The sequence below is a fragment of the Mesoplodon mirus genome, assembly GCF_964341445.2.
Source record: "Mesoplodon mirus genome assembly, chromosome: 2".
Taxonomy (NCBI): Eukaryota; Metazoa; Chordata; class Mammalia; order Artiodactyla; family Ziphiidae; genus Mesoplodon; species Mesoplodon mirus.
Window position 1 is genome coordinate 198,283,304 of NC_138977.1, and position 24,572 is coordinate 198,307,875.

The window sequence follows — 24,572 nt, forward strand, 5'->3', positions numbered from 1 at the left end:
AAAACACAGATGCTTGAGCCCCATCCCGAGATACTTATTAAATGGTTGACTGTGAAGCCCAGGCACCTCCAGGCCTCTCAGGCGATTCTAATGTGCAGCCAGGATTGAGAATCACTGACATACACAGCTAGTTCTCACTAAGAAGCCTGAGGGATGAACTGCATGAAACCAACTCCACTCCTTGACACCCCCCTGCTTGTCCTGGGATGTTGTCTCCCAGTGGCACCTTCATCAGGAAACAGAGTTTTCAGACTGGGTTGAAATCTACTGTTCTCAAATTAGAATTATTTTTACGAGCTGAGAAACCTGAAATGACAGCTTAAAACGCAGATTTTGTTTTAGTTCAGCTGAATTTTCCATCTTGGCAATTACCTGCTCAACAATAGATGCCAGGCGCCCCAGTGCCAGGCCACATTCATCCCCTCGGGTCACCACGGCACTTCCGAGTTTCACCACGATTCTCTTGGCATGCTTCAGCTCACTGCGGTGGGCAAAAGACTTGCCATGCGTACGACTGAGGGGTACCGTGATAAAGGGGATGTTGCTCCAAGAACGAACATGTCTGATGGCTGAAGGCTGGACACGACCTGCAGCCCCCGAACAAAGTCAAATGCAAGAAAAAAAGGATAGAAATACACAATATAATTTCTCATTGAAAATATGCATGCAAAATAGTAACCAGTTTGGCCGCCAAAAAATAGCTTTATCATTCTTAACTGCGTAAAACCAGTATATCAAAAGCCACACTGATCTAGCATGTTTTATTCTAGTATTGTGTGGAGTTTGTACCCAGTACACAGGTGACAGGTGACAGGTACACTCAAACACTGCTGGTCAATAATTTAAATGAAACATTTTTCCCTGAAGACATGTTGGCAAAATATATCAAAAGCTTTAAAAATGTTCACAACTTTGATCCAGCAATTCCATGTTCAGAAATTTATTTTAACGAACATATCAGAGATGGAGACAAAGAGATTTATCAGCAGGCTATTCATCAGTATTATTTATAACAGGAAAAATAGAAGCAGAGTAAACGTCCAAAAAAGGGCAGAAAGATTTAAATACGTTTAGAATTTTCAATAACACAGGAAAATGCTCATATATTAGTTTCACATACATGTCTAAATGCATAGGAAAAGATAAATAAATAAAAATATTACTATTTTATCTCATGATGGGGTTATGGGTGATTTATTTTTCCTCTTTATTCTTGTTTTGTTTTCCAAATTTATGCAGTAAAAATGCATTGCTTTCATAATCAGAAAAATATGTGTGCTTTTAAAGAAACCACACCGCTATTAAAAAAAAGTGAGTCTGATTAGCTAAGACAATACAGAACAAAGTAACTGGTATTAAGTAATAAAAAATCATAGCTAATCTCCCTACAAATTGCCTGTAACAATGATGAAAGAAACTGGAGCACTTTCTGAAGGGAAAGTAACGTTGGAGTCAGATACTTCTTTGTATCCCTTTAGACATCTGCCCCTAATCAATTCTGTCCTGATTCTTTTTTCTTGTAGCATGGAACAAAATTTGTAAGAGGCAAAACAAAAATGAAAACAAAAAACCAAAAGAACCCCCACCAAAACAAAAAACCAAACTTGATTAAAAAGCTGAAAATCTGTCACGGCTGAATGTCAGGCACTGAACCTCTTCACCACTGCTGACTGCCTTCCCCCACAACACGTTCTCTAGGTATCACTACAGACGTTAATAAATATTGGAATGAGTTACTAAAGTAATCATTCCGAGCCACCTTTCAGACTATTCTTCTATAACTGTATTACTACAGAGTAACTTCCTTCACTTGAATCAACCGTTATCACCTCCCTTTATATTTACAGACAGACTTCTCAGAACTTCTCTACCCAGTGCCTCTAACGCCTGACCACTCTGACCCGTCTAGCTGTAATCAAGCATCCACTGTCTCTCTCTATGCTACAAAAATGGTGGGTAAAGCAGGCAGAATCCTATTCTCACCGACGAGAAGATCCCTGTTCTCCTCCCTCTCTGCCTCCTTCACGCACAAAACTGAGAAAGAACATTTTAAATGAAGTCATAAAGAGTCTTTCCTTCTCTCTCTTAAATAACTGTTTCTTTAAGTGACAATGTTTCAAGTCTGCTGGAGAAACAAGACAGACGATGCAGGTCTTTTTTAACAATAGGCTTGCAGTCCAGTTCCCAGCAGAGAGCTGCACAATAAGCCCATCATCTGGGATAGAACTGGGGCTTGACACCCCTGCTATGGGCTGCCCTGTTCCTGCGGGGGGAGCCCCAGGGACGAAAGCACCGGTGTGTTGTGAGGGCCATTCCATGGAGAACTCCCTTTCTCCATCAGGCTCATCAGTATAGGTGCCCTGGCCCCGCCTTCAGGAATATTACCCTAAGCAATGCACACACCTAAGTCTATGCTTAAAAGTTGTACCCATATAATAGTTCTGGCCTCGCTGACCTGGTGGAGGGAGGGGTGGTAGAGGGAGAGACTTACTCCCCTGGGGTTTGGACCTGGGATCATCAGTGGCTGTATGCAGAGCTCAGAGCTGCACCCAAGTATCACGTGTCTCTTTGACAGCTGTCAGAACTAGGCCTGCTGCCTACTTTTCTCTCCTGTGTACTGCAGGGCATGTCCTGGCCTGGCAAAGTGCTGAGCATGGGTGGGCAGCCTGAGAGGGAACCTCAGGGACACAGGTGGTGGCAAGCAGGTCAGTCCTACCAGGCCAGACTAGCATGAATGAAACTCCTGATCTGCAGTCTGTATCAGCAGAGGAGGGTGGCGTGGCTTGGTGCCAGGCAGTCAAGGGTCATTCTGGCGGCAGGCAACTGGGTCACAGCAGATCAGGGCTGATAAAATTCAAGAAGAGGCCACATCTACGAACAAGGTGTGTTTTTTTGGCAGCGTGACATATGGGATCTTAGTTCTCCGACCAGGGATCGAACCCACACCCCCTGCGTTGGAAGTACGGAGTCTTAACCATTGGACCACCAGGGAAGTCCCTGAACAAGGTTTTAAGCAAGTAAAAGCTCAGTCATATCCAGTGGATTCTGCACCAAGGAGAGCTCCATGGGGTCCAGGGCTTTTCTGGGTTTCCTATTCAACAATGCTTTCACCCTCCTAGATTGACCCTATCTTTCTTGAGGGCATTTTTTTTATGTGCTGCAGTGTATTATACATTTTAGGGTCCATAGGAAGGACTAGAAGGCCTTGATTACTTAAGAAAAATCCATGGCTTCCGGAAGGGTAATCTCTTCCCATCTTCTAAGGAAACTTTAGGCTCTAAGTCTTAAAGAAAAGACATCTCCTCCTGTTAAGGATGAGGGGATACCGAGGTATATGTGTATACAAATGTGTTGGGGGAGGGGGTTGTCCATATTCCTCAAAAGTGCCATGGGCCACACTCCAAGGGAGGAGAAGCCCTTCAGCTTTTCAGCATCAGAGTCCTAATTCTCAGTAATAAATGAGGCTGTGTTCCGGGCCTGAAGAGGAAGGAACCCTGACATGGTTCCTATCTCTCTTCCTGGCCTTCCACTTCCCTCTGTTTGTATTTCTATGCTTTTTCACTTTGCCTTTTTAATTTCTTCTCTGCTCTTCTGCTTATCATGGTCAGTGAACATGGGGTTCCAGAAAAATCTGGATACAAAGAAAAATCTAGGGATAAGATCAGAAAGTGCCTCCTTCTGTGAATGAGTCTAATGAGAATAAACAATAATATCAACATTAAAAATACTGAAGTGAATATTTACTATATACCAGGAACTGTGTTAACTATTCATGTACCTTATACAGAGGCAGAGGATATATGAAAGGACAAGCGTAGGTTCTGGAGTCAGACTCCCTGGGTTGGAATCTCAACTCCTTCACTTACTTGCTGTTATCTCATTGATCTCATAGGTTGTTGTGGGGAATGAAATGAGTTAATGCATGAACAAGGATTGGCACAAAGTAAACCCTCAATAAATATTAGCTGGTATTATAAAAAAGTGTTAGCTATGGGCTTCCCTGGTGGCACAGTGGTTAAGAATCCGCCTGCCAATGCAAGGACATGAGTTCAAGCCCTGGTCTGGGAAGATCCCACATGCCGCGGAGCAACTAAGCCCATGCGCCACAACTACTAAGCCTGTGCTCTAGAGCCCATGAGCCACAACTACTGAGCCTGTGTGCCACCACTACTGAAGCCCACATGCCTAGAGCCCGTGCTATGCAACAAGAGAAGCCACTGCAATGAGAAGCCTGTGCACCACAATGAAGAGTAGCCCCCGCTTGCCGCAACTAGAGAAAGCCCATGCACAGCAAGGAAGACTCAACACAGCCAGTAAATAAATAAATTTATTTTAAAAAAAAAGGGTTAGCTATGCCTATCATCATCACTATCGTTATCATCATCTTCCTGAATTCTCATGAGTTAAGACTCATGAGTTAGGTATTATTACGAATTAGTTATTATTATTAGCTTCATTTTATAAATAAGGAAACTGAGGCTCAGACAAGTTGAGTAACTTACCAATATTACCAGATTGGAAAAAAGGCCACAATACTTGAAGCTTCTCCCATTAACAGGTGGAGTCTATTTTCCCACTCCTTGAATAGGGGCTGGCCCTATGACTTGCTTTGACCCATACAATGTAGCAGAAGCCTAACTCTGTGTAAATTCTGAGCTTAGGCCTCAAGAGACATTATCACTGCCATGCTTGCTGTTCTTGGGAAGCATCATGTGAAGAAGCCACGGATAGCTTGCTGGAAGATGAGAGGCCATGTGGAATAGAGATGATCTATCATCCCAGCAGATTCTCCCCTGGCCCTCAACAATCAACCCTGAGCCAATGGAGAGCTGACAAGGACACAGAACCACTGTGTAGCTGAGCCTGGTCCAAAATGCCGACTCATGGAAATGTGACCGAAATCCATAGCTGTGGTCACTAAGTAAGCAGCAGAGATAGTTTTCAAACACAGGGAGCCTAGTTCCAGACCCTGAACTTTTAAACTTTACACTCTTCTTTACATGAATAGGAAACAGATTTTTCCAATGATGATAAGCTTGATTAGCTGATAAGCAAGTCCTCTTGCAGTAAGGTTTTGAGACAGACTGTTGATAACATTTAGGTGTTATCAAGAGATAGGCAACTCAAAACATCATAAACAGCCTTTCAACAAATGGTGCTGGAACTAGACCTCTAGATGCAAAAAAATGAAGCTCGATCTAACCATCACACCTTATACAAATATTAACTCAAAATGGATCATGGAGGGAGTGCTGGCTACCCAGAGAGGGAGGGAGCAGGCAGACCCCAGCTCAGAGCAGCTGTCTGGACACCCTGAGTTTTGGAGTGGGGAGTGCTGGCTACTGTGAACTTGGACCCCATCATGGTAGCCTTTCTAAGGATGCTCTTTCTTTTGTCTGCCCAGCCCTGGAGTACAGTAGCAGCAGGGAATACTTGCTTCTCTGCAATGTTGTGTTGATTCATGGAAATTCTGATAAGAAAACCTGTGAGCCTTGACATTCAGAGCACATCACTTTCTATGGTGTGAACTGTGCCATCACTGCAAGGGGTTAAAAAATTGGCGGACTGGCACTTCTGGTCAAACCATCGGTGCGTAGCAGCATTCTTCATCAAGGGTCTTGGTGCTCTGGCCAGGTGTCAGGCCTGAGCCTCTGAGGTGGGAGAGCCGAGCTCAGGACACTGGACCACCAGAGACCTCCTGGCCCCATGTAATATCAATCGGTGAGAGCTCTCCCAGAGACCTCTGTCTCAATGCTAAGACCCAGCTCCACTCAACGACCAGCAAGCTACAGTGCTGGACACCCTATGCCAAACAACTAGCAAGACAGGAACACAACCCCACCCATTAGCAGAGAGGCTGCCTAAAATCATACTAAGTTCACAGACACCCCAAAACACACCACCAGATGCGGTCCTGCCCACCAGAAAGACAAGATCCAGCCTCATCCACCAGAACACAGGCACTAGTCCCCTCCACCAGGAAGCTTAACAAGCTACTGAACCAACCTCACCCACTGGGGGCAGACACCAAAAACAACGGGTACTACAAACCTGCAGGCTGCAAAAAGGAGACCCCAAACACAGTAAGTTAAGCAAAATGAGAAGACAGAGAAATACACAGCAGATGAAGGAGCAAGGTAAAAACCCACCACACCAAACAAATGAAGAGGAAATAGGCAGTCTACCTGAAAAAGAATTCAGAGAAATGATAGTAAAGATGATCAAAAATCATGGAAATAGAATGGAGAAAATATAAGAAACGTTTAACAAGGACCTAGAAGAACTAAAGGGCAAACAAACAGTGATGAACAAAACAATAAATGAAATTAAAAACACTCTAGAAGGAATCAATAGCAAAATAACTGAGGCAGAAGAACGGATAAGTGACCTGGAATATAAAATAGTGGAAATAACTACTGCAGAGCAGAATAAAGAAAAAAGAATGGAAAGAATTGAGGACAGTCTCAGAGACCTCTGGGACAACATTAAACATATCAACATTTGAATTACAGGGGTCCCAGAAGAAGAGGAGAAAAATAAAGGGACTGACAAAATATTTGAAGAGATTATAGTTGAAAACTTCCCTAATATGAGAAAAGAAATAATCAAGTCCAAGAAGTGCAGAGTCCCATAAAGGATAAATCCAAGGAGAAACACACTAAGACACATATTAATCAAACTACCAAAAATTAAATACAAAGAAAAAGTATTAAAAGCATCAAGGGAGAAGCAACAAATAACATACAAAGGAATCCCCATAAGGTTAACAGCTGATCTTTCAGCAGAAACTCTGCAAGCCAGAAGGGAGTGGCAGGACATATTTGAAGTGATGAAAGGGAAAAACCTACAACCAAGATTACGCTACCCAGCAAGGATCTCACTCAGATTCGATGGAGAAATTAAAACCTTTACAGACAAGCAAAAGCTAAGAGAATTCAGCACCACCAAAACAGCTTTACAACAAATGCTAAAGGAACTTCTCTAGGCAGGAAACACAAGAGAAGGAAAAGACCTACAATAACAAACCCAAAACAATTAAGAAAATGGGAATAGGAACATATATATCAATAATTACATTAAATGTAAATGGTTTAAATGCCCCAACCAAAAGACATAGACTGGCTGAATGGATACAAAAACAAGACCCGTATATATGCAGTCTACAAGAGACCCACTTCAGACCTAGGGACACATACAGACTGAAAGTGAGAGGATGGAAAGAGATATTCCATGCAAATGGAAATCAAAAGAAAGCTGGAGTAGCAATTCTCATGTCAGACAAAATAGACTTTAAAATAAAGACTATTACAAGAGACAAAGAAGGACACTACATAATGATCATGGGATCAATCCAAGAAGAAGATATAACAATTGTAAATAGTTATGCACCTAACATAGGAGCACCTCAATACATAAGGCAAATGCTAACAGCCATAAAAGGGGAAATTGACAGTAACACAATCATAGTAGGGGACTTTAAAATCCCACTTTCACCAATGGACAGATCATCCAAAATGAAAATAAATAAGGAAACACAAGCTTTAAATGATACATTAGACAAGATGGACTTAATTGATATTTATAGGACATTCCATCCAAAAACAACAGAATACACATTCTTCTCAAGTGCTCATAGAACATTGTCCAGGATAGATCATATCTTGGGTCACAAATCAAGCCTTGGTAAATTTAAGAAAATTGAAATCATATCAAGTATCTTTTCCGACCACAACGCTATGAGACTAGATATAAATTATAGGAAAAAATCTGTAAAAAATACAAGCACATGGAGGCTAAACAATACACTACTTAATAACCAAGAGATCACTGAGGAAGTCAAAGAGGAAACCAAAAAATACCTAGAAACAAATGACAATGAAAATACGATGACCCAAAACCTATGGGATGCAGCAAAAGCAGTTCTAGGAGGTTTATAGCAATACAGTCCTACCTTAAGAAACAAGAAACATCTCAAATAAACAACCTAACCTTACATCTAAAGCAATTAGAGAAAAAACAAAAAAACCCCAAAGTTAGCAGAAGGAAAGAAATCATAAAGATCAGATCAGAAATAAGTGAAAAAGAAATGAAGGAAACGATAGCAAAGATCAATAAAACTAAAAGCTGGTTCTTTGAGAAGATAAACAAAATTGATAAATCATTAGCCAGACTCATCGAGAAAAAAAGGGAGAAGACTCAAATCAAAAGAATTAGAAATGAAAAAGGAGAAGTAACAACTGACACTGCAGAAATACAAAGGATCATGAGAGATTACTACAAGCAACTCTATGCCAATAAAATGGACAACCTGGAAGAAATGGACAAATTCTTAGAAATGCACAAACTTCTGAGACTGAACCAGGAAGAAACAGAAAATAAGAACAGACCAATCACAAGCACTGAAATTGGTGATTAAAAATCTTCCAACAAACAAAAGCCCAGGACCAGATGGCTTCACAGGCAAATTCTATCACACATTTAAAGAAGAGCTAACACCTGTCATTCTCAAACTTCCAAAACATAGCAGAGGGAGGAACACTCCCAAACTCATCCTATGAGGCCACCATCACCCTGATACCAAAACCAGACAAAGATGTCACAAAAAAAGAAAACTACTGACCAACATCACTGATGAACATAGATGCAAAAATCCTCAACAAAATACTAGTAAACAGAATCCAACAGCACATTAAACGGATCATTCACCATGATCAAGTGGGGTTTATCCAGGAATGCAAGGATGCTTCAGTATACGCAAATCAATCAACGTGATAACCCATATTAACAAATTGAAGGAGAAAAGCCATATGATCATCTCAATCGATACAGAGAAAGCTTTCAACAAAATTCAACACCCGTTTGTGATAAAAACTCTGCAGAAAGTAGGCATAGAGGGAATTTTCCTCAACATAATAAAGGCCATATATGACAAACCCACAGCCAACATTGTCTTCAATGGTGAAAAACTGAAACCATTTCCACTAAGATCAGGAACAAGACAAGGTTGCCCACTCTCACCACTATTATTCAACATACTTTTGGAATTTTTAGCCACAGCAATCAGAGAAGAAAAGGAAATAAAAGGAATCCAGGGCTTCCCTGGTGGCGCAGTGGTTGGGAGTTCGCCTGCCGATGCAGGGGACGCGGGTTTGTGCCCTGGTCCGGGGGGATCCCACATGCCGCGGAGCGGCTGGGCCCGTGAGCCATGGCCGCTGGGCCTGCGCGTCCGGAGCCTGTGCTCTGCGACGGGAGAGGCCGCAGCAGTGAGAGGCCCGCATAATGCAAAAAAAAAAAAAAAAAAGAAATCCAAATCGGAAAAGAAGAAGTAAAGCTGTCACTGTTTGCAGAGGACATGATACTACACATAGAGAATCCTAAAGATGCCACCAGAAAACTACTAGAGCTAATCCATGAATTTGGTAAAGTTGCAGGATACAAAATTAATGCAGAGAAATCTCCTGCATTCCTATACACTAATGATGAAAAATCTGAAAGAGAAATTAAGGAAACACTCCCATTTACCACTGCAACAAAAAGAATAAAATACCTAGGAATAAACCTACCTAAGGAGACAAAAGACCTGTATGCAGAAAACTATAAGACACTGATGAAAGAAATTAAAGATGATACAAACAGATGGAGAGATATACTGTGCTCTTATATTGGAAGAATCAACACTGCGAAAATGATTATACTAGCCAAAGCAATCTACAGATTCAATACAGTCCCTGTCAAATTACCAATGGCATTTTTCACAGAACTAGAACAAAAAATTTCACAATTTGTATGTTAACACGAAAGACCACGAACAGCCAAAGCAGCCTTGAGAAAGAAAAACGGAGCTGGAGAAATCAGGCTCCCTGACTTCAGACTACACTACAAAGCTACAGTAATCGAGACAGTATGGTACTGGCACAAAAACAGACATATAGATCAATGGAACAGGATAGAAAGCCGAGAGATAAATCCATGCACATATGGTCACCTTATCTTTGACAAAGGAGGCAAGAATATCAATGGAGAAAAGACAGCTTCCTCAATAAGTGGTGCTGGGAAAACTGGACAGCTACATGTAAAAGAATGAAATTAGAACACTTCCTAACACCATACACAAAAATAAACTCAAAATGGATTAAAGACCTAAATGTAAGACCAGACACTATAAAACTCTTAGAGGAATACAAAGGAAGAACACTCTTTGACATAAATCACAGCAAGATCTTTTTTGACCCACCTCCTAGAATAATGGAAATAAAAACAAAAATAAACAATTGGGATCTAATGAAACTTTAAAACTATTGCACAGCAAAGGAAACTATCAACAAGACGAAAAAACAACCCTCAGAATGGGAGAAAATATTTGCAAATGAAGCAACTGACAAAGGATTAACCTCCAAAATATACAAGCAGCTCATGCAGCTCAATATCAAAAAACAAACAACCCAATCCAAAAATGGGCAGAAGACCTAAATAGACATTTCTCCAAAGAAGATATACAGACTACCAACAAACACATGAAAGGATGCTCAAAATCACTAATCATTAGAGAAATGCAAATCAAAACTCCATTGAGGTATCACTTCACACCAGTCAGAATGGCCATCAAAAAATCTACAAACAATAAATGCTGGAGAGGGTGTGGAGAAAAGGGAACCCTCTTGCACTGTTGGTGGGAATGTAAATTGATACAGCCACTATGGAGAACAGTATGGAGGTTCCTTAGAAAACTAAAAATAGAACTACCATATGACCCAGCAATCCCACTACTGGGCATATACCCTGAGAAAACCATAATTCAAAAAGAGTCATGTACCGCAATGTTCACTGCAGCACTATTTACAATAGCCAGCACATGGAGCAACCTAAGTGTTCACTGACAGATGAGTGGATACAGAAGATGTGACACATGTATACAATGGAATATTACTGAGCCATAAAAAGAAACGAAACTGAGTTACTTGTAGTGAGGTGGATGGACCTAGAGTCTGTCATACAGAGTAAAGTAAGTCAGAAAGAGAAAAAGAAATACCATATGCTAAGACATATATATGGAATCTAAAAAAAAAAAAAAAGGTTCTGAAGAACCTAGGGGCAGGACAGGAATAAAGACACAGTAGAGAATGGACTTGGGGACATAGGGAGGGGAAGGGTAAGCTGGGACGAAGTGAGAGAGTGGTATTGACATATATACACTACCAAATGTAAAATAGATAGCTAGTGGGAAGCAGTCACATAGCACAGTGAGATCAGCTCAGGGCTTTGTGACCACCTAGAGGGGTGGGATAGGGAGGGTGGGAGGGAGGCTCAAGAGTGAGGGGATATGGGGATATATGCATATGTAGAGCTGATTCACTGTTATACAGCAGCAACTAACACAACAATGTAAAGCAATTATACTCCAATAAAGATGTTAAACAAAACAAAACAAAACAAAATGGATCATGGACTTCAATGCAAAACTCCAAAACTTTTAGAAAAAGAAACAGGATATCTTCAAGATCTAAGGCTATACAAAGAGTTCTTAGACTTGACCTCACATGTACAATCCATAAAATGAAAAACTGATAAACTGGACCTCATCAAAGTAAAAAAGACCCTGTTAAGAGACTGAAATGGCAAGCTACAAACTGGGAGAAAATACTTTCTAACCACAAATCCGACCAAGGACTAGTCTGTAGAAGACATTAAAAAACTCTCAAAGTTCAAAAGTAGAAAACCAAACAATCCAATTAAAAATGAGCAAATGACATTTCACTGACGAGGATATACAGTCAGCAAATAAGCACATGAAGAGACGTCCAACCTCACTGGCCAATAGAGAAAAGGAATTTAAAACCACAGTGAGATATCATTATATATCTATCAAAATGGATAAAATCGAAGAGTGGCAACATCAAATGCTGGTGAGGATGAAGAGAAAGTGGATCACTCGTACATTGCTGGTGTGAATGTAAAATGGTACAGCCACTCTGCAAAAACAGTTTGGCCAGTTCTTATAAAACTAACTACCACATGCAGCTAACATACAACCCAGAAACTGAACTTTTGGACATTTATCCCAGATAACCAAAACTATGTGCACACAAAGTCCTATACACGAATGTTCACAGCAGCCTTATTCATAACAGACAAAAAATGTTAAACGACCAGTTGTCCTTCAATGGTGAATGGTTACACTAACTGTGGTACCCCCATACCATTAAATACTATTCAGTAATAAAAATGAACAAACTGACAGACACAAGAACTTAGATGGCTCTCCAGAGATTTATGCTGAGTAAAAAAAGTCACCCCCAAAGGTCACATACTGTATGATTTCATTTATATAACATTTAAAAATTATAAAAATGGAGCACAGATTAGAGGCTGCCAGGGGTTAGGGACAGGAAGGAGAGGACAGCTAGAAAAGAGAAACTTGAAGGATCCTGTAGTGATGGAAATCTTATCTTGACTCTAACCACCCTGGTCAATACCCTGGTTGAGATACTGCGATAACTGGGGAAAGGGTATAAGGGATCTCTCTGTATGAATTCTTGCAACTGCAAGTGAATCTATAATTATCTCAAAATTAAACACTTAATTACAAAGAAGGAATGAACAAAAATAGCCTGCAAAAAATCTGGGGGGATTAAATAAAGGTAACACTTTATCTTTAAAATCTTTTTTAAAATTTTGAGTTATTTATTTATTTGACATACGAAAATCTGTACAAAATTAATGTACACAAGTTGATGAGTTTGCAGGTAAGTATACACTCGTGAAACCATCACCATAATCTATGCCATAAACTTATCTATCCCCTCCAAAAATTTCACTTTATTGATAAATACAAACACAACGTTCCACCAGTAGGCTGCTTCCTTGCTTACTGCCTGTGTCCAATTCTGCCAAATTACATTTTTTTTACTTTTTAAAACCTTGTTGAAACACACTTGGACCAACCTCCCACATATTTATGTTTCCTATGGTACCTACAAGATCTGGAGAGTGTTGTGGATTGGACCCAGGGCAGGAGACGGCGGGTGAAGGCCTGGGACCCAGAGCGGCAGACTCGACTCAACATGCTGCGAGGTGGTCACTGACCAAGGTATCTGCAGAATGCATTTTAAAAAATGAATAATCAAAATACTAGACAATTCATTTTATTTTCGTCCACCTCCCCACACTGAGAGTAAAAACTTAACTCTCCTGCTCCAAACTCCCCTGTATTAGAGGAACTCCCACCTCTTCTACATATAGAAAAGAGAGAAAAAACAAATGGCTCCTTCCCAGGCTCTGACTCTATTCTTCCTTTCTTACAACCATCTTAATTTTTTCTTTAAAATTAATTAATTAATTCTTTATTTTTGGCTGTGTTGGGTCTTCATTGCTGCGCGCGGGCTTTCTCTAGTTGCGGGGAGCAGGGGCTACTCTTTCTTGCGGTGTGCGGGCTTCTCACTGCGGTGGCTTCTCTTGTCGCGGAGCACGGGCTTCAGTAGTTGCAGCGTGTGGGTTCAGTAGCTGTGGTGCATGGGCTTCGTTGCTCCGCGGCATGTGGGATCTTCCTGGACCAGGGCTTGAACCAGTGTCCCCTGCACTGGCAGGCAGATTCTTAACCACTGTGCCACCAGGGAAGTCCCAACCATCTTAGTTTTTATACAAACAAATTGAAACTAAGGATTATGAATATTTTGAGTGACAAAAAAATCTTTAAGGTATAATGTTTACGTATTGATATTAAATCTTCACCACAATTCCTATACCATTAAGGAGTCGCCAAGAGATCAAAAAACAGATTCAACATTCCGTAAGCAGCCATCTCCACCTTCCTGCTAGCACCTCCTGACAGAACTCTGAAAACCACATATTTGAAATGCCAGCTTGATCCTTGCTGACACAAGAAAAGTGAGGAAAGGTCGGAGGCTGCTGTTTTGTCTTTCTTCTTGCCGTCCACAGGAATCCAAAGCACACTCTTGAATCCCTGGGAAGGAGTGGCAATGCCTGCAAATGGCTGGCATCTGAAATGACCGTGGGCACATCTCCTGGAGGATGAGTACATACCTAGAAATCTCAGAGCTGAGAACATAGTGGCTGTGGGCATTTTCCCACGGTAGGTCAAACTTGAAGCTTTAGACAAAGATTAGGTTATTTCACAAATAGGTAGGGGGCTTCTTCATCTCTCTATCTTCATATATACATATATATATATACACACAAATATTTTACACACACATATATATATAAAAAACAGAGAATACGCCATTCATTATTGCAGCTCTTACACTACAGGGACATGGTTGTTTTCACAAGATAAGAAAAACACTGTGTGTTCTTTGCTTGTGGGTCTCCTTTTAACTTCTCTACGTATTGGTAGATATATTCAACCCTCTTAAACATGCCTCAACGTGCTTAAACATGCCCCAAAAGACTAGCATTTTGTCCCCTAGTGAAGAGAAACAAGGAATGGTTAATGCTCTTCAATTTATACTGCACAAAGGTACAGAAAGAAGAGAAGAGACTGGCAGGATACATCTGTTGTAAAAGATATGGCCTCTAATAGGCAATAGAAAGTGTTAAGTGCTCTCTGTTGACTTCAGTGTTTGTGACAGTATGGAAGGTCCCAAGACAAAATTATTTGCATAACACTGAAGCAGATATGAGCCCATGATCTATGTTTGCTGCTTTTACAAATTCCTTCAGTAATTATTGCTAAACAATTATTTACATATGAATTCTCCAAAATAACCCTAGAAGAGCCAAAAGGGTACAATAATCAAATAGTGACACTAAAATTCTAATTCTATCTCCTTCACAAACTTTCCCCAGCAACTCTAGCATTAGTTTCTGACTGGTTCATGTGCTACTGCTGATTCTCCCAACTAGATTATAAACTTCCCACTGACAGCATGGTAACATGGGACACAAGGATTTTGGAGTTGGAGAGATTTAGTTAGGTTCATTCAAGCTTTGCACTTGTTAGCTGTGTGCCTTGCTAGCTGTGGGCCTTCCAATCTTTCTAAGTCTCTGTTTCCTCATCTGTAAACTAGGGACAATAACAGTAAGGACCTCATGGAATTTTTGTGAGAGAATGCATGGAATGCCTGGGTACAAGAGATGCTCAATAAACATCTGCTCTCCTCTGTCTGTCTTTCAGACACTAATGATATCTTACAACGCATTTCTTTATTTCTTTCAGGACCTGTCACAGGCACAAAGAATTCCATATCCTCTGATGGACAGACGTAATCATAAATTATACTTATGGACTGTTTACCTGTCTCTTATCTATGAATAACTGAAAGCTCTGAATGTTTAAGGTCAGTAAGTTACCAGGTTGAAGACTGATCTAGAAACCAGGCCTCCCTGCCTCTCTCATGGCCTCTGACTGATTCCTACCTCACTGCAAAGGATAGTTCATTCTGCCAGAATTTATTATACCCTCAAAAAGTACATGGCTAATTCCAGGGAGCAAAGGTTATGTGTGTCTGTCTAGACTCCATGTCATCAAATGAAAAGTTTCCACGTTTTGACTCAGGACATTTCTCAAGTACCTTTTTACAGGTTCTAAACAGAAAGCCCTTACCTTTCTTACCTGAATAGGGAACTGAACTTTAGTCTCAACAAACGTCGCCCAGAAACACAGGCTTGGTATATGGTTCACCACTTTAAGACAAAGACCCAATGATAAAGCTCACCGCCACTAGAGCAGAGAAAGGTGATGGGGGAGGGGATGGATCTGGGTCCGCCCTGATGTGCCAGAAGGAATTCTTCACAGACCTTATGCCACACTGCGAAAGGCGGTGGTGAGCGAGCTCTCCGGCTGCGGGGTGGGGGGGAATGGTTTTGAAGAGGGGATCACGAAAGCTCGGGCGGGCTGCGAGGGACTGCACACACAGGCCCCTGAGAGTCGCCGTGTGGACAGTCACAAACAGGGTGAAACCCCACCACCCATGCAGGTGCACTGGAAGCTGGCTCCGGACTCCTGGGCGGAAAAGGGGTCCGCAGGGTCGTCAAGCCTCCACATGGATCAGTTCCTGCATTTGGGTGTATCCGAGGGCTGCCACGGAGTTCGGGTGCCCGCAATCCCCGCTGCGCCTGAGCCTCCGCGCCCCGGCATGTGGCGGTGCAACGCGCTCTGGGCGGCCCAGCCCGCCACCATCCCTCCGCGCTCCCACACTCACTCGCGGGCCTGCCCCGCCACCCTGCTCCGGCCGCGCGCCCCGGCAGCCCCTTCGGTCGCCCGCGACCCTGCGCACACACCTTCTCCAGCCCGGGCGGCGCCTCAGCCCCCGCGGAGGCACCGGCGCCACACCATCCCCGCCACTGTCCCCGCCATCCTCGCCGCCCGCCCGTACCTACCTGAACGCAGCCGCCCAGCCCCGGCGCCCGGCCCGTACTACACGCTGGCGGATTCTGGCGCCGGCTTACACTCCCTTTTCTTCCGTCCACGTCCCGCAAGGCTGACGTTACGTCAACAGCGTTGGAGTAAACCCGGGCCGCGCGGCCTCCGCTGTTGACGCGACGCAAGGGGCCGGCCCGGAGCTGCGCCGCGGCAATGGCGTAGGCGCCTTCTGAGAATCGGGCCCGCGCTCCACGTGGCGAGCCCAGCCCGCTGAGGCCAGGCCGACGACGGGGGGGGGTGAGGGGGGTGGGGGTGTGGGGGTGTGGAGGGGTGGGGGGGGTGGGCGGGGCTGGGCTGGAGCGCTCTGGGTGAATGTCCATGTTCCAGGAGTAGACGGGAACTGGGCCGAAGAGGGTCGCCCATCGGGCCTTCCAGGGAGGCAGAAAATATGCCTGGATCCCTCAGCTGCTGGTAGATCCCATACGGTGTGTTTGTCACTGTTGATCATTATATCCCAGGCACACCTCAGAAATATCAATCGGTTGGATCAATGTACACAATTTGAAGATCCCACACTCCAGGCAAACTTCTGCTGCCTAAATGGAAATATGTTGGCACTGCGATCAAATGATTTGCCCCCTAGTCGCCTGGAGGTTTCCCCAAGTGTCCCAGCCCAACTCTCGTTCAGCAAGGGCATTGGTGAGACTACTGTAATTTAAAATAGTTGTATTTAATCCCTGGCAATTGACACCATTCCAAAGGTGAATGCGGATCCACCCTTCAAATTAGAGCTCAGACTCTCTCCCTCTGTTATACTTGCTGTGTTTTCCTCAAAGGGCACATTCCTGCATAGGCACAGAGGTAGTGCTGGGCACGCTGGGCACGTGGGGGGTTGGGGAGGGCAGAGCACGTGGGTGGAGGTCGGTGACGAGGAAGGCATCTTGCCCCTTGCGTAGTTGTCCCTAAGAACATTGCTGAGCCTATTTATTCATTCCCTCGCTCTTAAAACGTTGGCTACTTCATGTATCAGGCATTCCCTAGGTTTGGAGGAAGACATCATCATCTCTCTAGATCAGTCCGTAGCCTTGTGAGAAGGCAGACAGGTGAGCAAAAGATTACAGCACTGTGTGATTAATGTTAAGAGGAGGGGGTGCCCAGGGGCACAACAGGCAAGGCTTTGAAAAGAGCAGATATTCAAATTGTGCTTTTTTTTTTTTTTTTTTTTTTTTTTTTGCGGTACGCAGGCCTCTTACTGTTGTGGCCTCTCCCGTCGCGGAGCACAGGCTCTGGACGTGCAGGCTCAGCGGCCATGGCTCACGGGCCCAGCCGCTCCGCGGCGTGTGGGATCTTCGCGGACCGGGACACGAACCGGTGTCCCCTGCATCGGTAGGCGGACTCTCAACCACCGCGCCACCAGAGAAGCCCTCGAATTGTGCTTTGAAGGACAAGAAGTACGTAGTTCACGTATAAGAGGGGAGCAGGATCACAGGAGGAAGAGGGAATGGAATATGCAGAGGCAGGAGACACCCTATGAGGAGAGGCTGCATGTGGGACATGACAGGCGGGGTGTTTGGTGGGGTAGGGGCATCCTGCAAAATTTTTGTGCCATGCTAAAGGTTTCAAGTTTTATCATCCTCAAGGTTAGAGAACCATGACTTTTAAAGTACTGGAGTGGCATGATCAGATTTGTGTGTCTGAAATCAGTAGAGAGGGGTATAAGCTGGGAGCTTGGTTAGCCTATTGCAAAGGCCCAAGAAGAGAAATGATGACTGGGGAAAAGGCTCCAGTAGGGGGCAGGGAGCATAAAGGAGGGAGAGGTGACCTCGTTAACTACTTGAAACTGAAACGGGGAGGGTGAGAGACAACAAGGGGTAGTTGCAAATCTGGTGGTGCTGCAACACAGTGTTAGGAAATAGATGAGGGGAGCAATTCTTTTGGGTGACGGATGAACACACCGAACATGTGTTAAGTTTTGAGCACTTTGGATTTAAAGTAGGGTAGGGGATACAAAAGAAAGAAAACTGTCCTCCAGTAGTTTCATTGGGTACTTGAGCTTTTAAGATTCTCACCATGAACTTAGAACAAAATAGGTAACTGTGGGTATAGCTAAAATCATTAGGGACAGAGGCTTTCTCCACTCAGGAAGTGCTGTTCTGTTCTTAATGTGTCCTTAACCCACACATCACCTTATGTTAATTGCTTGTCTGCCTTCCCTGCTAGAATATGAGCTCCTAAGAGCAGGGAAGTATATTCCTGGCACATAATAGCCAATAAATATTTGATAAATGAATGGACTTAATTTCCTTGGGCTTAGTTTTCTCAATTTCCTTGGGCTTAGTTTTCTCAAATAAGCAATGTGTTAATAATATTGCCCTTGCCTATCTTCTATACTTGCCTATATTCTATATACTATATTCTACATAAATTAGCCTATAGCATTGTTAGGATCAAATATGAAAATCCTTTAACATTGTCCAAATATTTTCTATTTATTTTCATTACTGTCTTACTATTAATATTCTACTTCACCAATAAAGAGAAAGGAGTGGGATATGTGACTGTGGGTTGGGAAAAATCAAATACCAGAATTATAATCTAGTTTGCCTTTCCATAGAAATGAAGGAAATAGAAAATAAAACAAACTAGTGAATATAACCAAAAAAAAAAAAATGAAGAAAGAAAGAAAAAAGAAATCAAGGAAATAATACAGCCATGGTATCTTTCCTTCATGTAACTTAAAAAAAAAAAAAAGTGATTCTATTTGGATTGGAGGGATTTAACTTTTGTCTCAGCAAGTGGAAACAGGGCTGGACACGACCAGAAAGTCACAAAGGAAGTGGACTATTTAGAACTTGACTATAAGAATGCAGGATTGAAGACTGCATCTTTACCTGCCATAGAGTACTAGGTTAAAGTTATCTTAGGGGACTTCCCTGGTGATCCAGTGGTAAAGAATCTGCCTTACAATGCAGGGGACACAGGTTGCATCCCTGGTCAGGGAACTAAGATCCCATGGGCTGCGGGGTAACTAAGCCCGCATGCCACAACTACTGAGCTCGTGCGCCTCAACTAGAGAGCCTGCATGCCACAAACTACAGAGCCCATGTGCTCTGGAACCCACGCACCACAACTACAGAGCACACATGCTCTGGAGCCTGCATGCCACAACTAGAGAGAAGCCCGCGTGCTGCAACGAAGAGCCCGCGCGCTGCAATGAAAGATCCCGCGTGCCACAACTAAGACCTGATGCAGACAAAAATAAAATAAATAAAGCTTTTAAAAAATAAAGTTATCTTAGTCTCAGGTTCTTTAATTGTTAGTAACAGAAACTTATTCAAACAAGACAATTTACTAGAAAGAGTAAAAGGTAAAGAAGAGCAGAAGGTAAAACTGGATGTCATAAGAGGTGGGTACAAGGAACTGGAAGTTGGGAACCAATATTCTCCTCCATTTCTGGGTTTCCTATTTACACTTCTGTCTGCAATCTGCTTCTTTTTTTCTCCTTTTAAGATACACTCTTCACTAGTGAACATCTGGTGGAAAATGGCTTCCTCAGCCCTAAAATATCTTTAGTGCCTCCTCCCCACTGACTTTTAGACTTCATCCTAGTTTCATATTCCTAGAGAGAAAATCTTACTGGCCTAACTTGGTCCAGGACTCCATTTTTGGTCTAGTCAGCTGTGGCAGGGAGAGGAGGGGTCATGCAGGTAACTCCAACACAGCAGAGCTCTGTGTGGAGGTGATTCTCTGAGAAAAGGGAGTAGGCTAGGCCGGTAGACATGTTACGTGAGTTGGCAATGTTAGGACAAACACTTAACCAGTTTCAGCCAGACTATGCAATATAACTTTGTAGTTTCACAAACCAGGCTGAACATCAGAAGCACCAGGAAGGCTTTTAAAAGATACAGATTCTTCGAGCCCCCAGTGAGTTAGAATCTCTAGACGCAGGGCCGAGGAATCAGCATTTTTAAAGAACCCCAGTTTATGATGTGACTGGCCTTTAGGAACCCCTGCTTTAAAAGACAGGCCCAGAATGCCAAACAAGCAAATACATCAATAGAAATGGGAAGTTACTCATAAATAAGGAACATTCCTATATACAATAAACAGGGAGGTTTTTCCTGGAGAACAAATATTTTCTTTAAAATACAGTTTTATTTTCTCTGATTATAAAAATCAGAAATGCTTATTATTAAGAAAAAATTCCCATTTTAGACAGGTTAGCTTTCCAGGTGTTTGTTTAAGTACATATGTATAAATATTTTTTGTTTTACAAAAATAGCACCATAAAGTATATGTACTATTTTGTAGCCTATTTTATTCACTAAAAATAGATCATGAATGTTTTCTTATGGCAATAAAGCCAGGTCTACTCAATTTTCGGTGGTTGTACAACATTCCAATCTATGGATACATCATAGTTTATTTAACTAATTCCCTATTGTTGGACATCATCCCCCCCCCGCCCCATAATGTCTAATAAGTGGAATTGTTGGGTTAAAGTTTGTGAACATTTTTAAGGCTTTTGATACATATTAAATAGCTATTTGCCCTTCTGTCTAAGTTTCTACCAGTTTATGTTCTCACTAAAAGTATTCGAGAGTACCTGTTTCTCCACACCTGTAACGGGCCGGCTGGGATTTCAATTTTATTCTATCCAAATTGCACATACCCCTTTACAGTAAAACTTGCTCCTTAAATTGAATACATGATTACAATAGACATCTCGTGCAGTAAGAGACCTCCTGTATAAACAAAGGGAGGGAAGAAGACTGCATTATTCTCTAGATGATTTAAAAAAATGTTTTTCAAAGGTCTGTTACAAGGGGAGTGACTGGCGATAAGAACATCATAAAATCTTACCTAAGATATGTTAAGCAGCTTTGTAATTGGAAACTAGGCTTACAAGCTAATCAAATTAGCAGAGGGGTAGAGAGGAAAAGACTACTTGGGGTATTCCTGCCTCGGAAGAGCAGAAGTGCTCATTTCTAGTGTAAGATCTCACACACCACAGTTTAAAAGGGCACGGTAGATCACGGCGAGATCCATTTCACACCCAGTAGGATGGCTAGTATAAACAGAACGAATACTGGGAAGGACGTGGAGAAACTGGAACCCTTACACACTGCTGGTGGTGCAGCCAGTTTGGAAAGAAGTTTGGCAGGTCCTCAACAGATTAAACATACAGTTACCATATTGCCCAGCAATTCCACTCCTTCATTTAGGTCCTCTGTTCTCCTAAATGCTCTCCTCTGGTCATGAGCAGGTGAGGATCTGTTTAGCCAAGATAAGCAGGGTGCCTCAGAACTTCCCATGGGGAACACTGAAATCTGCTGCTGCTTCTTTTTTTCACTTCGTCTCTAGGTTGAGAACTCCAAGTAGTAAGAGACACAGGATAAGAATGGGAGAGACGGAGCCTTTTTGAGAGTCTACTCCTCTGCTGAATACCATTTTGAAGGGAAAGAAGAAGTCGAAGGGCAATTTCCAGTCCATTCTGGGTTGGCCTCTTGGAGGCTCTGGCTTCTGGGTAATGTCCACAAAGGTCACAACAGTTGTCAAAGGTACTTCTGTTTCTTGTTGGGAATCCTGCAAGAAGAATGTCCGTGACAGGTTAGTGCTTGGTACCCATTCAAACAGCCCTCCAATTTGACTGTTATTATTACTTCCCTGAATAAAGACTCAAAACAAACTGCTCTAAGCAAGACAGACCTTTTTCTCATATTGATCCTATGTAGTTCTCCTTCTGAGCGAGACACAAGGAAATTAAATTCTTAGCAATACTCGAGGACACCAGAACTGTGAACAGTTACACCTACCAAAAGACTGACTCTAGCTCCCTGCAGGTGGGGACCTGTCTGATATCAAAGAGGCCACTGCTTCTGTTATGTGTTCAGCAGCTCTACCTTATCAGGTAGAAACTGCTGCTGTTAGGTGTTTAGCAGCTCTACCTTATCAGGTCCCAGAAGGCTCCAGGCTCTGAAACAGTACACACGTACTAGCAGTATTTCTATTTCTTCTTCAGTTGTAGAAAGAAATGTGAAACTTCATGGAAAAAGCAAAGAACTCAGTCATGTGGATTAAAAAACCATCAAGCTCACAGAATCTCAGGGTTAGAAAGGATCCTCCCAACCAAACACCAATTCAAGTCAAGTGAAGAAGATGCTCTTTGTCAAGCTGACTCAAGTATCTGATCTAATAGACATAGCTTTGGGTAGATATGGTTGCAGCCTGATGACTGGAATTAAGTTTGTCTAAACTGAATTCCCTTTGTTCTGACTCTGTTCACTAGGCAAACTTTTGATTATAATTTGACAGTAAATAACTATCTTGTGGAACCAGAAATGAAGATTTTCATTTACCTTCCTTCACTCTGATGCCACATATCTCTGCTGTGGTCTTTGGCAACAGTAAATATCAGGCTCTGGGAACATAATTTTGCTTGGTATACCCTTCCACAGGCATTTTTAAAATAAATGGATGTGGTGGGCCTCCCTGGTGGCGCAGTGGTTGAGAGTCCGCCTGCCGATGCAGGGGATGCGGGTTCGTGCCCCGGTCTGGGAGGATCCCATATGCCGCGGAGCGGCTGGGCCCGTGAGCCATGGCCGCTGGGCCTGCGCGTCCGGAGCCTGTGCTCCGCAGCGGGAGAGGCCACAGCAGTGAGAGGCCCGCGTATGGGGAAAAAAAAAAAAAAAAAAAAAAAAAAATGGATGTGGGGCCAGTGTTGTGATAATCTTGCATGTCATACTAACTCTTTGGATTTTTTTTTTTTTAAAACAGTGAAGCTCATATGGGAGTTGGTATAGAACTAATGTAACTTCTGTGGCATTGAAAGACCCACATACATTCCAAGTACAGCCAGCTTAGGCTGAAGATGCTGAGGGTATCCTGACTCCAGCCACGCATTGAAAACTGGCTGAGACTAACCAGACAAAGAAAATGGGGAGGAGTTTATTACTTAAGATTAAGTAATAAACTTTCTTTAGACTTTAACTTACAAAAGGATTTCCTGTTTAGGATTTTAATTTTTCCCTAGGAACTTTATAATGGGGAGAGGATATATATTCAATTTTTGGAGAAAATCTTTGCAGTTGACATTATTGAAATACGTTAACATTGTTATTTAACCTCACTGCAGAATGCCTGATGAGCTATATAAGCTGGGATGGCTGGAAACACTTTGGGATGGAAAATAGAATAGGGAATGAATTTTTAGCCTTGGGTTCAGTGTTGCCTAAGAGTTTATTTAATTAATGGGCTGTTCTGACTCATTTCAGAGCCTTTAGGGGGAGGGGAAATTTTAAACTGCCTACAAGCAGTCCCAGGTGTTGTGGTTATAACTAGGGTAGTGGCCTCATAATGGAAGAGTGTAGTTTTACATTAGGAAGCTCACTGCTACACACCCAAGCCAAATCTACCTATCTAGTGTTTATTAGTGATAAAGCTGATATTTTGATCTCCACCTGACTCTTTTAATTGGTTGCAAGCTGAGGTAGGGAAAAGTGTCATTAGCTCCTGCAAACTCCAAAATCAGGGAACTTCTGGAGCTTGGGGTCAGCCTATACTGGGAACTGAGCTATGAGCCCAAGAAGGCAAACTTTAGGCCCATGTCTATCCAGATATATATATATACACACACACACACACATATATACATATACACACACACACATATATATGTGTGTGTGTGTATATATATATATATATATATATATATATATATGTATATTTAAGTCTATAGTGGTATTTCAATGGCTGGGAAATCCCACATGGTAAAAGTTCTTCGAATTGTTTTCTTCAGACTCACTTGGGATTAGGCTCATCAGAGCTACTACTGGACTTGATTTTAGGATGGCAATGTAAAGACATGTCTTCTCTCTGTATATCTTAAAACCACTCCAATACAATAAGAAACAGATACAAAATTCCATCTTCACTGAAATAGAGAGATATCATAATATGTGAATACAGAAAACAGATGGAGGCAAGGTTTCACAGAGGGAAAGAAGGCCAAACCTAAAAGCCTTCAGAGACGAGAAGAAGATCTCTGTAGAACCCTGAAAGACTCAGTAATAGAAGACAACAGGGAAGCAGGGATGAGGCAGGGACAGAAAATGGTTACTGAATGATACCCTCCTCAATGCAATCAGACAACCACCCTTTCCCTATCTCAACAAGAGACCAGAAAATTTAAACCAGAGAAATTCTGGATTTAGGGCCACTGGACATGGAAAAGGACAGAGTGAGGGCTTCC

General features: G+C 42.5%; 2 protein-coding genes across 4 annotated transcripts in view; both read right to left on the minus strand.

The window, feature by feature from the left end:
- ALDH18A1 (aldehyde dehydrogenase 18 family member A1) overlaps positions 1 to 16,468 on the minus strand; it is a 46,984-nt gene extending 30,516 nt beyond the window's left edge. Inside the window, exons 1-4 of one of the 3 annotated variants that reach the window (XM_082631300.1) lie at positions 16,339 to 16,467; positions 15,675 to 15,799; positions 12,976 to 13,091; positions 373 to 587 (exon numbers count right to left, since the gene is read on the minus strand). In XM_082631300.1, coding sequence (XP_082487426.1) covers positions 373 to 587; positions 12,976 to 13,063 — 303 coding nt within the window. In that variant the 5' untranslated portion in view covers positions 13,064 to 13,091; positions 15,675 to 15,799; positions 16,339 to 16,467. Of the gene's footprint in view, positions 1 to 372; positions 588 to 12,975; positions 13,092 to 15,674; positions 15,800 to 16,338 lie in introns of all 3 variants that reach the window. The other 2 variants (XM_082631301.1, XM_082631299.1) reach the window with 2 other exon arrangements.
- A 3,988-nt stretch (positions 16,469 to 20,456) lies between these two features.
- Positions 20,457 to 24,572, minus strand: part of TCTN3 (tectonic family member 3) — a 28,164-nt gene continuing 24,048 nt past the window's right edge. Inside the window, exon 14 of the mRNA XM_082639287.1 lies at positions 20,457 to 21,907. Within this exon, the coding sequence (XP_082495413.1) occupies positions 21,671 to 21,907 (237 nt within the window). The 3' untranslated portion in view covers positions 20,457 to 21,670. The remainder of the gene's footprint in view (positions 21,908 to 24,572) is intronic.